Source organism: Mobula hypostoma, chromosome 7 (assembly GCF_963921235.1).
Source record: "Mobula hypostoma chromosome 7, sMobHyp1.1, whole genome shotgun sequence".
In the NCBI taxonomy this organism is placed as follows: domain Eukaryota; kingdom Metazoa; phylum Chordata; class Chondrichthyes; order Myliobatiformes; family Myliobatidae; genus Mobula; species Mobula hypostoma.
In genome coordinates this window covers 23,070,342-23,085,568 of record NC_086103.1, presented here as the reverse complement: position 1 = coordinate 23,085,568, position 15,227 = coordinate 23,070,342, and the positions used below count along the sequence as shown (strand labels likewise).

Below are 15,227 nucleotides of genomic sequence, written 5' to 3'. Positions count from 1 at the left end.
CATGGCTGATCATCTACTATCAATACCCGGTTCCTGCCTTGTCCCCATAACCCTTGATTCCCCTATCCATAAGATACCTATCTAGCTCCTTCTTGAAAGCATCCAGAGAATTGGCCTCCACTGCCTTCTGAGGCAGCGCGTTCCACACCTCCACAACTCTCTGGGAGAAGAAGTTCCTCCTCAACTCTGTCCTAAATGACCTACCCCTTATTCTTAAACCACGCCCTCTGGTACTGGACTCTCCCAGCATCTGGAACATACTTCCTACCTCTATCTCGTCCAATCCCTTAATAATCTTATATGTCTCAATCAGATTCCCCCTCAATCTCCTTAATTCCAGCGTGTACAAGCCCAGTCTCTCTAACCTCTCTGCGTAAGACAGTCCGTACATCCCAGGAATTAACCTAGTGAACCTACGCTGCACCTCCTCCACAGCCAGGATGTCCTTCCTTAACCCTGGAGACCAAAACTGCACACAATACTCCAGGTGTGGTCTCACCAGGACCCTGTAAAAATGCAAAAGGATTTCCTTGCTCTTGTACTCAATTCCCTTTGTAATAAAGGTCAACATTCCATCAGCCTTCTTCACTGCCTGCTGCACTTGCTCATTCACCTTCAGAGACTGATGAACAAGTGCTCCTAGATCTCTTTGTATTTCACCCTTACCTAACTCCACACCGTTCAGATAATAATCTGCCTTCCTGTTCTTGCTCCCAAAGTGAATAACCTCACACTTATTCACATTAAATGCCATCTGCCAAGTTTCTGCCCACTCACCCAGCCTATCCAAGTCACCCTGAATTCTCCTAACATCCTCATCACATGTCACACTGCCACCCAGCTTAGTATCATCAGCAAACTTGCTGATGTTATTCACAATGCCTTCCTCTAAATCATTGACGTAAATCGTAATCCACCAAAGAGGGCCTTGGCATCAAGCATTCCGGAAAATTTGGGATTTCCCTTCACTGTAGTTACTTCCCCAGGCCATAACACGACTGGTTTGGACTGGGTGTACCACACACAGTCCCTTGTTTATGCTCGCCATCCAGCCCAGTGAGGCCACGCACTTCCTCAAATGCAGCTCTGAACACAAGGTGAATGGACAATGTTTTCAGAAAGCTAACTCCAACTTTCTCCTTGCAGGTTCCCACTAGCCTCCACACAACAGGAGTATTTCTCCCCAGAAGAATTGAAGCTTTCCCCTTCTCAACCAGGTCTGAACAAACCAACACGAACGTATCAAGGGCCTCCGCTACTCCTACATCTATCTCTGAAAACTTTAGCTTCGACAAATAACTATCATATGGATAGTCATCCGTACTAAGACCCCACACCTCTAGCGCATTGAGTGGCATCAGTAGTAAATGCTTTAAATACCGGTTGTAAAACGAACGGTACAGCAGAGTAACTTGAGAGCCTGTGTCAAATATGGCTCGCATAAATATCCTCATTCCGTAGGGATACACTGGAGCTTGGCCCCACCAAGCCTTCAGGAATAGGGTTATTTGCTTCAGGGTGTTCCTTGATATATTGCTGGGAGCGTGTTCCCCCGAGATGCCAGGTTGTTCCCTCACTGGATCTCTTCTAAGTTTCCCAACATCTTTCTCCGCTTACGTGCCAGGGGCTCACTCTCCGGAGGCTTTCCCGGCCTTCAAACACCCACCTGAAGTGTCCCTCTTCCCCACAGTTACAGCAGACAATACCAGTTGCTCCCCTTCTCGCAGAACCCTGTTCAGTAGCAGCCCCCTGCTTAGTCCGACTCTTTTGTCACGTGGGGTGGCTGCACCTGCCAATAACAACTGGAGTATCTCAGTTCTAAACTCTGCCACAAACTCCTTTACCACCCCCCGGGGGTGGGCTATCAGGGATCACTTCAGCAAAGGGGCTACTACAGAGGACTGTACCCTGCTGATGGAGGCCTCCCACGCCTCACATTCGCCTCTTCTCTTACTTCTTTGATCAGCTTGACAAACGAGGAAGGGGGCACGTCTTATGAGACAATCGGAGACCCCAAGAGATCATGTACTGTGACTGTACGCGTTCGCCACTTGGTCCATTGTTAACTGATTCACCTCAGCCATTCGAATGTCCCCCTATGCTGCAAGCAACTCAGTTGCCCCTCTAGCTGAAAAATGTAGGCAGGAAGTTTCTCCCCTTTCTCCTGAAACATGATGCGAAACCCGGTCATAAGCTCTATTGGACTTTCCATCATGCCCAAAACATTTTCTAGTGCTTGCATGTAGCCCGGAGAAGTAGCCAAAGGGTCGTGTGACTTTAAGGATCTCACTATGTCAGCAGTTGGCCCCCTCAGACTCTCTACCAGTTGCTGTCTTTTCACATCATCAGAGCACTGCCATTCACCCGGCATCTGAGGTCTGCTCCACCCAAGTCTCATACTCCTCTTGCCATACGGGGGTGGGCGTTATTCCTGAGAACATACTCAGTCTATGACAACCGGGGCGTTGCCATTTATTTGCCATGAAGGTAAGGGCCGATACCAATTCAGAATATTCGCCACTTGCTGGAGGACTCATTAAGTCTTTCAGATCAGACCACTCCTTCCCCTTGCTCTGCAGAAACCAGAGAAACTTGTCTTTCAAGTCTCCGTCGCCAGCTACGGGAAACTCGGCTTTCAATTTGGCACTCTTGTCTATATTCCCCTCCTCCCGGAAAGTATGGACAGCCCACAGTTCCCAATCTCCCGGTTCCCCAATAGTACCATCAAATCCACTGCCATTATGTCAGCGCTAGTCTGAACTAAAACAAAGTCTGTGCCCGCCATTTTGTCAAACCTCCGTTCCATGATTGTAACTGTTCCAAATGCTTTATCAGTACTCCAAGTCCTAATTAACAATTCATTGGGGCTACGAATGTCTACCCCACTCAATACACACACATTCGTTCCCGGTAATCCTGTTGATTTGCACCAACGCTCAACCCCTACAGCTTCCATAACCACATATTGTAATCACCTCACTGGACAATAGTCTAACACAGGCTTAAACACACAACCCCCTGGTTCAATGCTCAGGGTAATCATACAGCATCCAACAAAATCAATCCCAGAAGAGCCCCCACAATGAAAACCCCAAGTTTCCTTGGGCTGTGCAAGTCTAGGGAATACACACCCCGGTCCTGTCAAACCCGTGAGACCGGGACGGCTCTCGCACACCAAATCCCGATTTGTGTGAATACTGTGTAATTTGCTATACTGTTACAACTCGGTACCAAGAAATAACAGACAGCACATTGCATATGATTAAAGGAATTATATTCATGAATCTTAACTTAACTGAAAGGCTAGTAAAGAAAAGAAAGAAAAAAACAAAAAGTCAACAGTCAAATGTGCACAAGTTGGAGTTTAACTCTTCCAAAAGTCATATTCACCAATCCTCCACAGACCTCAGCACCTTGCTCCATCGAATCACAGTCCCCCCACCGGGTCAAATCCTACAACCAGGTCTCTCCAGCCTCTTCTCTCTCCATCTCCATCTCCGGCCGAACAACAGACTCCAGCTCACACCAGTGTCAGACACAAAACCCACTCCCCTGATCCAAAGCACCCGTTATCTCTAACCATAACCCAAACACTGCTTCTACAAAAAAACCATTATGTTAGCAGTGAAACCTTTTCCAGGACATTACACTAATTTTCTATAGATCTATTGAATATGCTGACAAGAAAATAAATCTCAGGGTTGTATGTGGTGACATATACAGTGCCTATAAAAAGTATTCACTCCTCTTGGAAGTCTTCATGTTTTATTGCTTTATAACATTGAATCACAGTGGATTTAACTTGGCTTTTTTGATATTGATCAACATAAAAACTTTTTCATGTCAAAGTGAAAACTGATCTCTACAAAGTGATCTAAATTAATTACAAATATAAAACAAAATAATTGATTGCGTAAGTACTCATGGCCTTTAATATAAAACACCAAATCATCAGTGGTGCAGCCAATTGGTTTTAGAAGTCACATAATTAGTTGAATGGAGATCTGTTTTTAGAGAGCAGTCAAGGTGTTTCAACTGATTATTCTAAAAAAAACCTGTATCTGGAAGGTCCAACTGCTGGTGAGTCAGTAACATAGCAAAAAACTACACCATGAAGACAAAAGAATGCTCCATACAACTCTGCAAAAAGGCTACTGAAAAGCACAAGTCAGGAGACAGATACGAAGAAATTTCCAAGTCACTGAATATCCCTTGGAACACAGTTAAGTCAATCAAGAAATGGAAAGAATATGGCACAGCTGTAAATCTGCCTAGAGCAGACAGTCCTGAAAAGCTGAGTGACCGTATAAGAAGGGTACTAGTGAGGGCAGCCACCAAGAGACCTATGACAGCTCTGGAGGAGTTACAAACTTCAGTGGTTGAGACGGGAGAGTCTGCACATACAACAACTGTTGCCCAGATGCTTCACCAGTTGCAACTTTATGGGAGCGTGGCAAAGAGAAAGCCACTGTTGGAAAAAACTCAAATGAAATCTCGGCTAGTTTGCCAGAAGGCATGTGGGAAACTTTGAAGTCAACTGGAAGAAGGTTCAATGGTCTGATGAAACCAAAATTGAACTTCTAGGCCATCACACTAAATGCTATTTTAGCGTAGCCAAACACCGCACATCATCAAAAACACACCATCCCTAGCATCATGTTGTGGAGATGCTTCACGGTAACAGGCCTTGGAAGGCTTGTGAAGGTAGAGGGTAAACTGATTGCAGCAAAATACAGGGAAAACCTGGAGGAAAAACTGATGCAGTCTGCAAGAGAACTGCGACTTGGGAGGAGATTTGTTTTCTAGCAAGACAATAACCCCAAGCATAAAGCCAAAGCCACACAGGAATGGCCTAAAAACAAAGTTAATGTCCTGGAGTGGCCAATTCAGAGTCCAGACTCTTATCCAATTGAGAAATTGTGGCTGGACTTGTAACGGACTGTTCACTCACAATCCCCATGCAATCTGACAGAATTTGAGCAGTTTTGTAAAGAAGAATGGGGAAAAATTGCATTGTCCAGATGTGCAAAGCTGATATCAGAGACCTCTCCACACAGACTCAGGGCTATAATTGCTGCAATAGGTTCATCTACTGAATGCTGACTTGAATACTTATGTGATCAATTATTTTGGGTTTTATATTTGTAATTAATTTAGATCATTTTGTAGAGATTTGTTTTCACTTTGACACAAGAGTCTTTTTCCATTAATCAGTGTCAAAAAAAGCCCAATTAAATCCACTGTGATTCAATGTTGTAAAACAATCAAACATGAAGACTTCCAAGGGGGACAAATATTTTATATAGGAACTGTATGTACTTTGATAATAAAATTTACTTTGAACTTTAAATCATCCTGTAAGTAGGCTAGAGTTAAATTGGTGGGTTGCTGGACAAGCTTCGTTGGCCAAAAACATTTGGTACTTTAGGTCTACCGCATCATTGAGCTCTTTGACAGAGGAGCCGGACTTGGTATGGAGCGCGAAGGCTATGTATAGTGTAACAGTGGGCTATTGTCTTTGATGTTTCTCTCGCAATTGCAAGACCCTGTTGGACATTGATAATATAAGATGCCACAGGTCTGTTTCCCTTGTTTGGTGGCATGACAGGTGGCAGGGGAGCTGTGCGGTCTCAGTTGTAGCAAGAACTAGGCCTCAAACTGTGGGCCTGCCTGCTGCTGCAGTCCAGCAAAGGAGACACTGGAGGCGGTGTAGTGTGCTGTCCATGCTTAGTTGGGGGCTGGCAACTCCTGTCGGTGTTGCCCTCCAGTATTTGATCGGTGGAATGACAAGCTGGATTGTGTGTGCAATTTTATCTGCGGACTGCCGAGAATTGCACCATCGATTTTCTCATGTCACTCAGGGCCTTGGGCTATATATACATTTTTTTTGTGGGACTACATGTGTGCCAGCTATCTTGAATGTGCTGTGTATGTTTTGCACCTTGGCCTCAGAGGAATGTTGTTTCATTCAGCTGTATTCATGTAGAGTTAGAATAATAATTACACGTGAATTTGAGAAGGTCCATTCTGCATTGTCTCTAAAAATCAATAAAATATAACCTGTTATTTTTCAAAATAGGGACATGCAATTGATATTATTGTATGTGGAATTTATGTAGAAAAATTAAGTAATATGCAAACTTAACAGTGATACGGATAAAATCAAATGTTTCACGCGACTGGGTACTTCAACTTTGTGTGTGTGTGTGTGTGTGTGGCATGTGGAATGTTAGTTCAGAGTGGATTGTAATGCCGATATGACAGACTGAAGCAATAATCACTGCACTTCTCTCATCATGACATTTTACAGTCTAAAGACTTTTTTTTATTGATTCACTTAACAATGCATTTAATTCTACTTTCTACCCAGAGCAGGATTAACAATGTAGTTATTAAAGAAGCAACTTGTGTAAATTATGGTTTAGAATTAAGGGTCTGCAGAATCTTGGATGAAAGTATAGGTATCAGCAACAGCAACAAAGCTCTGAATATTTCATGCATTCTTCAACAATTTTCTCGCAGAATATATGATGTGTGATTACCTTTTCAGTTACCTTGACCACCATATGTGCTCTACTTTTTTCCAATATATTGTACATCCTTCCCCGTCTTTTTCAGATGTTCTGTCAAAGTCTCCACACTGTGTTTAGAGTCAATAAAAACTTTCTTGTTGGGGAGATCAATATCAAACTGTACATCTGCAATAAATGGAAAAAAATTATCAAGTGAGGTCATTTTAGTTCTGCTACTTAAAACAAAAGTTCTACAGGAAGCAATGATCATTTCAAAATTGTCACACATAAATCTTTATAATGTAGCAGTTTTAGTGAAAAATATTAATAGAATTAAGGTAAATCACTCAAGAACTTCAATTGTGAACAATATAGTGGCATTCTAGAGTGCTGGGAGAAGCTGGAATGGAGGAAAGACGTACTCAGTGGTCACTTGAAATTAAGTATCTCCTGTATCTAAGTGGCCACTGACTGTATGTACTTGGTCTTCAGCTGCTGCAGCCAATGGACTTCAAGGTTTGATGTGTCATGCATTCAGAAATGCTGTTCTGCATAACACTGTTTGAACACGTGGTTATTTGAATTACTGTAGACTTCCTGTCAGCTTGAACCAGTCTGGCCATTCTCTTCTGACCTCTCTCACTAACAAGGCACTTTCGCCCAAAGAACTGTCGTTCACTGGATTTTTTTTTGTTTCTCACACCAATAACTGTAAACAAGAGACTGAAAATCTGAGATCAGCAGTTTTAGAGATATTCCAACCACGCCTTCTGGCACCAACAATCATTCCAGTGTCAGTCACTTAGATGACATTTCTTACCCTTTTTGATGTTTGGTCCGAACAACAACTGAACCTTTTGACCATGTCTGTATGCCTTTATGTATTAGGTTGTTGTCATGACTGGCTGATTAGATATTTGTATTAATGAACAGGTGCACAGGAGTTCCTAATAAAGAGGCCACCTAGTATATAAAAATATCCAACTCAACCAAGTGTGACCACTTGACCTAATTCAACAAAAAAAACAAGTCCAATCTCAAGAATCAGTGAAACACAAGAACAGCAAAGTCATGCAAAAGTGAACATTCAAATCAAAATCTGTCTAATTAGGGCACATATAGCATCTTTTCATTTTTGCCAAGCCAAATTCCAGACATTTCCCATCAAATACGATTTTGTCATCTGCCTAAGGTCATCAGAAGGAAAAGAAAACTAATTTAAACACTGGTTAGGCATATTGCATATATAAAATGTTTGCTTTGAGGATGTAGTCTGTTTATCTTTCCCAGAAGCTAGCACTTTGATTAGACAAAACTAAATTCAATATTTGGGAGTTACACAGGAGCACATGCAGATAAAATTCCATGAGACACAGGAGGAAGGGTGAAAAGAAGGCACAGACGAAAGAAGGGTTATGAGGCATTAATAAATTCCGCTGGCTAGGGCCCAGGCAACCTAGATGCTACTGCCAACTTTGGAAGTAAAATATGGAATGCCAGGAGTGGTCAGAAATCAGAAAGCATGGGGATTTGATATCGTAATGCTGGATGCTACAGAAATTGAGACCACCGAATAATTTGAAAATGAGGATGAGTGTTTTTAAAATTCAGGCAGTGCTAAACCAAGAGCCAATGCTAATCATCAACCACAGGAGATAATAAATGAACAAGATTAGGTAAGAAGTGAAAAGAGATCACAGATGCTGGAATCTAGAACGGAAAAAAAAACAGGATGCTGGAAGAACTCAGCAGGACAAGCAGCATCTGTGAAGGCAAAAGATGCAAGTTAATGTTTTGGATTGAGATGCTCTACTAGGACTGAGTGGTGCAGAATTGACCTGAAATGACGACTTAATGTTTGTCTTCACAGATGTTGCTTAACTCTCCGAATTCTTCCAACTTCGTTCAGGATGTATTAAGGATTTGGATTCAGGTTATAGAGCTTGAAATGTATTCTCACATACAATTAACAACAATGTTACTTGTGAATTTGGAAGCCTGAGACATTTAACGCACAACAGCATTTTATGAACATAAACTGGAAGAGGTTGCAACCACCTGGTTTTTTGAGCCTCATCTGCAATTTGTTAAGGACATGTCTGATCTTCTATATCAGCAGCAGTTTCTAACTAGTATCTCACAGCACTTTATTATTTTCATGTCCGTAAATCTAACTACGATATGAGTGAACACCATGATTAAGTACCATCAGCTCTTAGTGTGGAGATTCAAAAGGAATAAGTTTTGCATTTTATTTTTAAATGCCAACCTGTAATTTGGAAACTGTGGCCATTGCCCAAGACTCTTTAGCCAAAGGAACATTTTCCCTGCACTTGAGCTATTAAGCCCTTTAAGAATTTTGTGAGGTTTTGATGAGAATACAGACCCATTCTACTCAAACTCACCTCACAGTGAAGAGTCATTGCATTCCCTCTATGGCAAGAACATTCTTTCATAAGAAACAGCAATCCTCCAGATGCAATCTCATCAAGAAATGTACAATGCAGTAAGATTTCCTTTACTCCTCAATTCAAATTTGCTGGTAATGCAGGTGAACATATCGTTTACCCACTTAATTGTTTTCTGATTGTGCACTTTAGCAATCTGTATACAATTACATGTAGGTCTCTTTAAAATTTAGTTTACTTAATCTCTCACCATTTAACAAACCATCTGTTTTTCTCATATGTGCAAAAAAAATGAGCTTCATATGATCAACCTTTTCTTCCATGCCTCACCTCCTCCTACCTTAATAATTTATAAATTAAATACTTATCACTCACCTCCCAAGTTTTGCAACATCACAATCAAACTAAAAGCCAAAGCTGAGAGACTCCTAAATTCCACTCAAAACATTGACTCTGAAGACTTCTGCATTCCAAGAACCACGTGTCCAAGTCACAAACTTTACACTAACTACCTGCACTACAGCAGTGACAACTGACACTAGTAAAGTTTTCCCAAACTTAAAAGAAAATCTTTGTATTAATTATAGATGAAAACTCATATAGTTCTTGTCAAACTTGGCTTTCTGCAAGGGAAGTTTATACATAATTGTGTGTGTGTCCAAAAACATTGTTATGTTACTTTCAATGCTTCCATAGTTACTGACCCAAAAACCTATTCTTCGCACCTTCAACAGAAACAATACTTCAGTCTGCTTACTGATACTTTATCTTGCTGTCATTCAACAGTTCTGCAATCATGGCAATTAACTGTGGGTTCAAATTCTATTCACAGACCCAAGCACAATTGAGGCTGTTACATCAGCATCAAACTGAGCTAGCACAGCACTACCAGAGCTCCTGCATTTGATTTACAATTTTAAAAAGCTCCAGGTTGTTCTCTGGCAAAAGCTAAAGATTGCAGGCACTATCTTGAAATGCAGCAGGAGAATTATCAGTGGCCTGGTCGTTACCTATTACCAATTGTTTGCTTTTTGGGGGGAGCACTCTATACACATTCTGTTATCTTTTTCTACATTCTAACAGCACTCACACTTTACATTTTACTTAGCTGCAAGGCGCTTTGAGACACGGACCTTGAAGGACCCTCATAGCCAGTAATGAAAGTGAATTGCAAAAAGAATACAAAGAGGTTGCAATGTGATTTTACTGGGTTAAGTAAGTGGAGAAGAAGGAACAATGAAAATAAAAATTAATTATTCACTTTAAAAATGAGTGAAAAATAATATAAAGTAAAACTAATAATATGACTGGGATATTTTCTAGTCCATTTAAAGTTATATACTACTATAATAAAATTTCTAGTGCATCCTGTATGCTTCTAGAGTACAAAATGACAAAGCATTGATGAGTTTTGGTTAAATGGTGTAGCTAGAGCCCCTGTGAAATTTACTGTATTTTAAACGGTGAAAAGGTTGCAACTAGCAGCGTATTAAGGAGCCTTGGTGTTATGGTGCATAAAATAGAAACATGCAGGTATATCAAGCAATTAGAAAGGCAAGTGCTACAATGTTCTATGATGCAGTAGTGCGAAAGAAAGGATGTCTTGCTGACATTGGTAAGTCTATATTTCGATTACTGGATAGCTTTTGTCTCAGTGTCTCAAGGGATGTACTTACTTGAGTCCTAATAAAATTAACTTGGTTCCTGAGACAAGAGAGTTGTCCATACTCACTAGAATTTAGAACAAATTATGATCTTTAGCTTGCAAGATAATAAGAGGTACTGACGCGGTTACTTCTGATTTTGAATGTAAATTTCCCAGAGCAATGTTCCAGAATGGTGACTGCTTGTTTAGGTTGATGCTGAGAAGCTAATCTAGTTTGAAAATTAAAAACCAGTACATACAATCTCAGCACAAGGAGCTCACCATCCAGGACTGATACATTGTGAAATGTCACTGTTCACAGGGTTGCAAAGAGCTAGAATTCTCAACTGCAGAGTCCAGGGATGCCTTGGTCATTGAGCATTCCTTTCACTAACAACATAAGCCTCTTACACGATCCACAACAGTGCACAAAAATTTAACATACTTATATATTTGTGATCTTCCACTACTGTAACCCATCCACTTCAAGGTTCAACACGTTGTGCCTCTAGAGATGCTTTTCTGCACACTACAATTGTAATGTGTTGTTATTTGAGTTACTGTTGCCTTCCTGTCAGCTTGAACCAGTCTGACCATTCTCCTCTGACCTCTCTCGTTAACAAGGCATTTTCACCCAGTGAGAGGGGCCCTCCCAGTCAGAGCCCTCCTGTACGCCCGGAACATCGTCTCCATACCCCATTGCCCACGGGAGACTGCAGTGAGGAGGAGTCTGTGACCCACCTCTTTGCACACTGCCAGTTCGCAAAGAGGGTGTGGAGGAGGATGGACGGGCTAGTGTCACGTTTTATCCCCAGCAGCTGCGTAACAGAGGACTCTCTGATCTACGGGCTGTTCCCGGGGACGCACATGGAGACCAACATGCGGTGCTGCTGGCAGATCATCAACTCGGTGAAAGACGCTCTTTGGTCGGCCCGAAACTTGATGATCTACCAGCACATGGAGGTGTCCGTGGGAGAATGCTGCCAACTGGCACATTCTCGGCTGCAGGAGTACGTGCTGAGGGACGCACTGAAACTCGGTGCAGCCACCGCAAGGGCCCGGTGGGGAAGGACCACAGTATAGGTTTCTCCACCCGTGGGAGTGGGAGAGGTCGGTGGGCGGGGAGTATACCCCTCAACAATGATATGGTAAGCTGAACTACTGGAGTGCCACGTGGGTGGCTATAAATATGGATATGTACTGAGTATAATGGAAACGTATGTAAAGGATGAAAAGTTATTGAATGGTTTATTGTATATATTTATTTTTGAATAAAGTATATTTTGAAATTAAAAAAAAATTTTCACCCACAGAACTGCTGCTCTCTGGATGCTTTTCAAGTTTCTCGCACTATTGTCTGCAAATTCTAGAGACTGTTGTGTGTGAAAATTCTAGATCAGCAATTTCTGAGGTACTCAAACCACTCCATCTGGCACCAATAATCACTCCAAGTCACTTCGATCACATTTCTTCCCCCATTCTGATTTTTGGTCTGCACAACAACTGAACTGCTTGACTATGTCCACATGATTTCATGCATTGAGTTGCTGCCACGTGATTGGCTGATTAGATACTCACATTAACAAGGTGTACAGTGTACCTAATAAAGTGGCCACTGAGTACATCTACAGTATTTGGCTCATCTTTCACTTCTTGTTTTAAAACAGGCAAGTCATGATTTCCTTTAAAACGAAAACAAGAAAATAGCATAGAAGTTTTTGTTCTCAAATGAAGAAAGATTATATATGGTAGAGTAAATGGTGATGATCAGACCTTTCTTCAATGATAGCCTTGACATTTAAAAGCTGTCAGTGCTCTCTGGCCAAGACATTAGGGAGTCAATCAAACAATCAGGACTGTGTGCAAGGAGAATGCAAAACTCACTCAGTCAGCTAATGGAAGAAAGGAAGCTGCTGCAATAAGAAATGTCAGTTATTCAGCACTGTAAAGAGATAGATGTGATTAATTTAGAAGCACTTAAATAACAAAAGCATGGGAAAAGATAAACCTGGAAAATTGTGAAATAACAAGGTCAACAGTGAAGCAGATATCATGAGATCTTTACATATTAAAAGAAAAACAAAAGATAAAGAGTTGGTGCAGGAAGAATAAAGTATCCGTGATCGTTCTGAATACCAGAACAAGCACAAGTTTATTCCAGCTTTTTTCTTATGCAGTGAAGCTGTAATTTAGGATTGATATAAAGAAATTTTTCTTAACATAAGTAATCAACATGTAAAATAGACTCCTGCATAACTAACTAGAAGGAATAAATCTTGAAATGGCTACAAGAGTATGCTGACTGGTTGTATCACCGTCTGGTACGGAAACATCCAATTCCCAAGATTGGAAAAGCCTCCAAAAAGTGGTGGATGCAGTCCAGACCATCACAGGCAAAGCCCTCCCCATCAATTAGCAAATCTACAAGGAACGATGCCACAAGAAAGCAGCATCCACCATCAAGGACCCCACCGTCCAGGTCTTGCTCATCTCATTGAGCCACTGGGAAGGAAGTATGGGAGCCATAGGTCCCACACTACCAAGTTCAGGAACAATTAATACCCTTCAACCATCAGGCTCTGAATCAGCATAGATAACTTCACTCCACTCTGAGCTGACCGCACAACCTATGGACTCACTTAAAGCACTCTACAGTTCATGTTCTCAGTATTATATATACTATATTTTTATATTTGTAGTTTGTCTTCTTGGCAATTTGCCAGTCCTTGTGTGAAATTTTTCCATTGATTCTATTGTTTTTAACTGTTCTGGACTGAATGCCTACAGGAAATGAATTCCATGGAAGTATATGGTAACTTATACATACTTTGATAATAAATTTACTTTGAACTTTGAGTGGCATATTAATGGGATCTACAAGATGGGCCAACTGGTGTCACTCCTTAATAAGACTGAATTAGTCCATGATTTTATAGTTTTCTCTACAAATTTAATTTTGAACAGTAATCTTGATTCAGAGCTTAACATCCAAAGCAAAATATTTGAATATGAACAATTCTGAAGTATAATCTTCTATGTTTGAATCAGCTTTCAAGAGTCATATCTTCAGCTCACCTCCTAGTTTATTCAGCACTCGAGTCACTGCATTAGAGCAGCCTTCACATGTCATATCCACGAAGAATTCGTGCTTCTGCAGAAGATTAAATATTTAATAATCACTTTTTCAAATTACTCATTACATTCTTTTTTTTTAACCAATTTCCCCTGGGATCAATAACGTATGACTATGATTAAGTTTCTTTAAAGAGCAATATCTGATTGTTGGGTGGTTAAATTAAACTTTAAAATTATGTAAAAGATGAGATCAGAAATCTCTATATACAACACACACAAAATGCTGGAAAAACTCATCAGGCCAGGCAGCATCTATGGAAAAGAATAAACAGTTGACGCTTCTGGCCGAGTCCTTTAATCGGGACTGCAAGTTTCTCTCCAAATGCTGTTTCAAGTTGAAGGCACAACAGCTTAGGGTGCCTGAAAAGGACCATTGCAAAACAATCAAAACAAGTCATGCTACATATCATCTGGTAGTCCTGATCAAAGCCCCTGGTGTTTCGACAACGAAAGTGACACAAATCCTAGACTTCCACGCATATGGAAGTTAATGACCACTAACAGATTAAGAATGCCAAGTCAACCGACTCTCCCAAGGAACGCCAGACACAGTTAAAACTATTAAAACAGAATTATGCAAAGTGTTGTCCCTTCACTTGTCAGCTATCCGAGGCAGTAGTTTAGGGTAAGGAGATGGTGCGGTCTGTGAACATCCTGGAAGGGGTGTACTCTGGAAATATCCAGGAGAGGCACTGACGCTGTAAACTTCCCCACCCTCCCCTTGAGCCCCGACAGTTTGCCGAGCCACCTCAGCCTACTCCCCGGACACTGTAGTCTCACTTCCACCCGACCCGTCCCACGGACAGGAACGCTTCCCTCACCGACATCTCCGCTCCTCCGCTCCTCCGCTCCTCCGCTCGGCCGCTCCCGTCTCCAGCCGCGAGGATCCGCCGCGCAAGTGCAGACGCAGTTCACGTGAGAGGCCGCCGCTCCGGACTCCGGCGCCTAGGGGGAGCCAGCGGTTCGTGTCGGACGGCAAGCGAAAGGGAACTGCGTCGGAGCGTTCGTCATCTTCCTCAATCTCTCCTGGTGGCTCTGGGTCCTTTGTCATTGAGCTCCTAGAGCCGGGTGCTTGCGTTCAGTAAAACTCTTACAGTCTGGAACGCTTGTGGTTCGGCACCAGAGCTGATGCTTACCCCTCGAAACTCAGTGGGATCCTGGTTCCTATTTATCCTTGAAACACAACAGCTTCATTATAACGCAAACAACAGGAAATCTGCAGATGCTGGAAATTCAAGCAACATACATCAAAGTTGCTGGTGAAGGCAGCAGGCCAGGCAGCATCTACACTGACGTCCTGACGAAGAGTCTCGGCCTGAAACGTCGACTGCACCTCTTCCTATAGATGCTGCTTGGCCTGCTGCATTCACCAGCAACTTTGATGTATGTAGCTTCATTATAAATTTATTCTAATATACCATGTACAGATCCTCCCAGGTTTATTACCTGAACCGAGCTCTCAAAGGGCAAAAGCCCCGATGCAGCCGGCAGATTAAAGGTAAATAGGGACTGTTGTGATCTGGGAAG

General features: G+C 41.9%; 1 protein-coding gene across 1 annotated transcript in view; it reads right to left on the bottom strand.

Moving 5' to 3' along the window:
- The window catches only part of atox1 (antioxidant 1 copper chaperone), a 38,901-nt gene extending 24,323 nt beyond the window's left edge, over nucleotides 1-14,578 (bottom strand). The window contains exons 1-3 of the mRNA XM_063053142.1: nucleotides 14,522-14,578; nucleotides 13,641-13,716; nucleotides 6,543-6,698 (exon numbers count right to left, since the gene is read on the bottom strand). Coding sequence (XP_062909212.1) covers nucleotides 6,574-6,698; nucleotides 13,641-13,716; nucleotides 14,522-14,527 — 207 coding nt within the window. The 5' untranslated portion in view covers nucleotides 14,528-14,578 and the 3' untranslated portion in view covers nucleotides 6,543-6,573. The remainder of the gene's footprint in view (nucleotides 1-6,542; nucleotides 6,699-13,640; nucleotides 13,717-14,521) is intronic.
- Nucleotides 14,579-15,227: the final 649 nt, after the last annotated feature.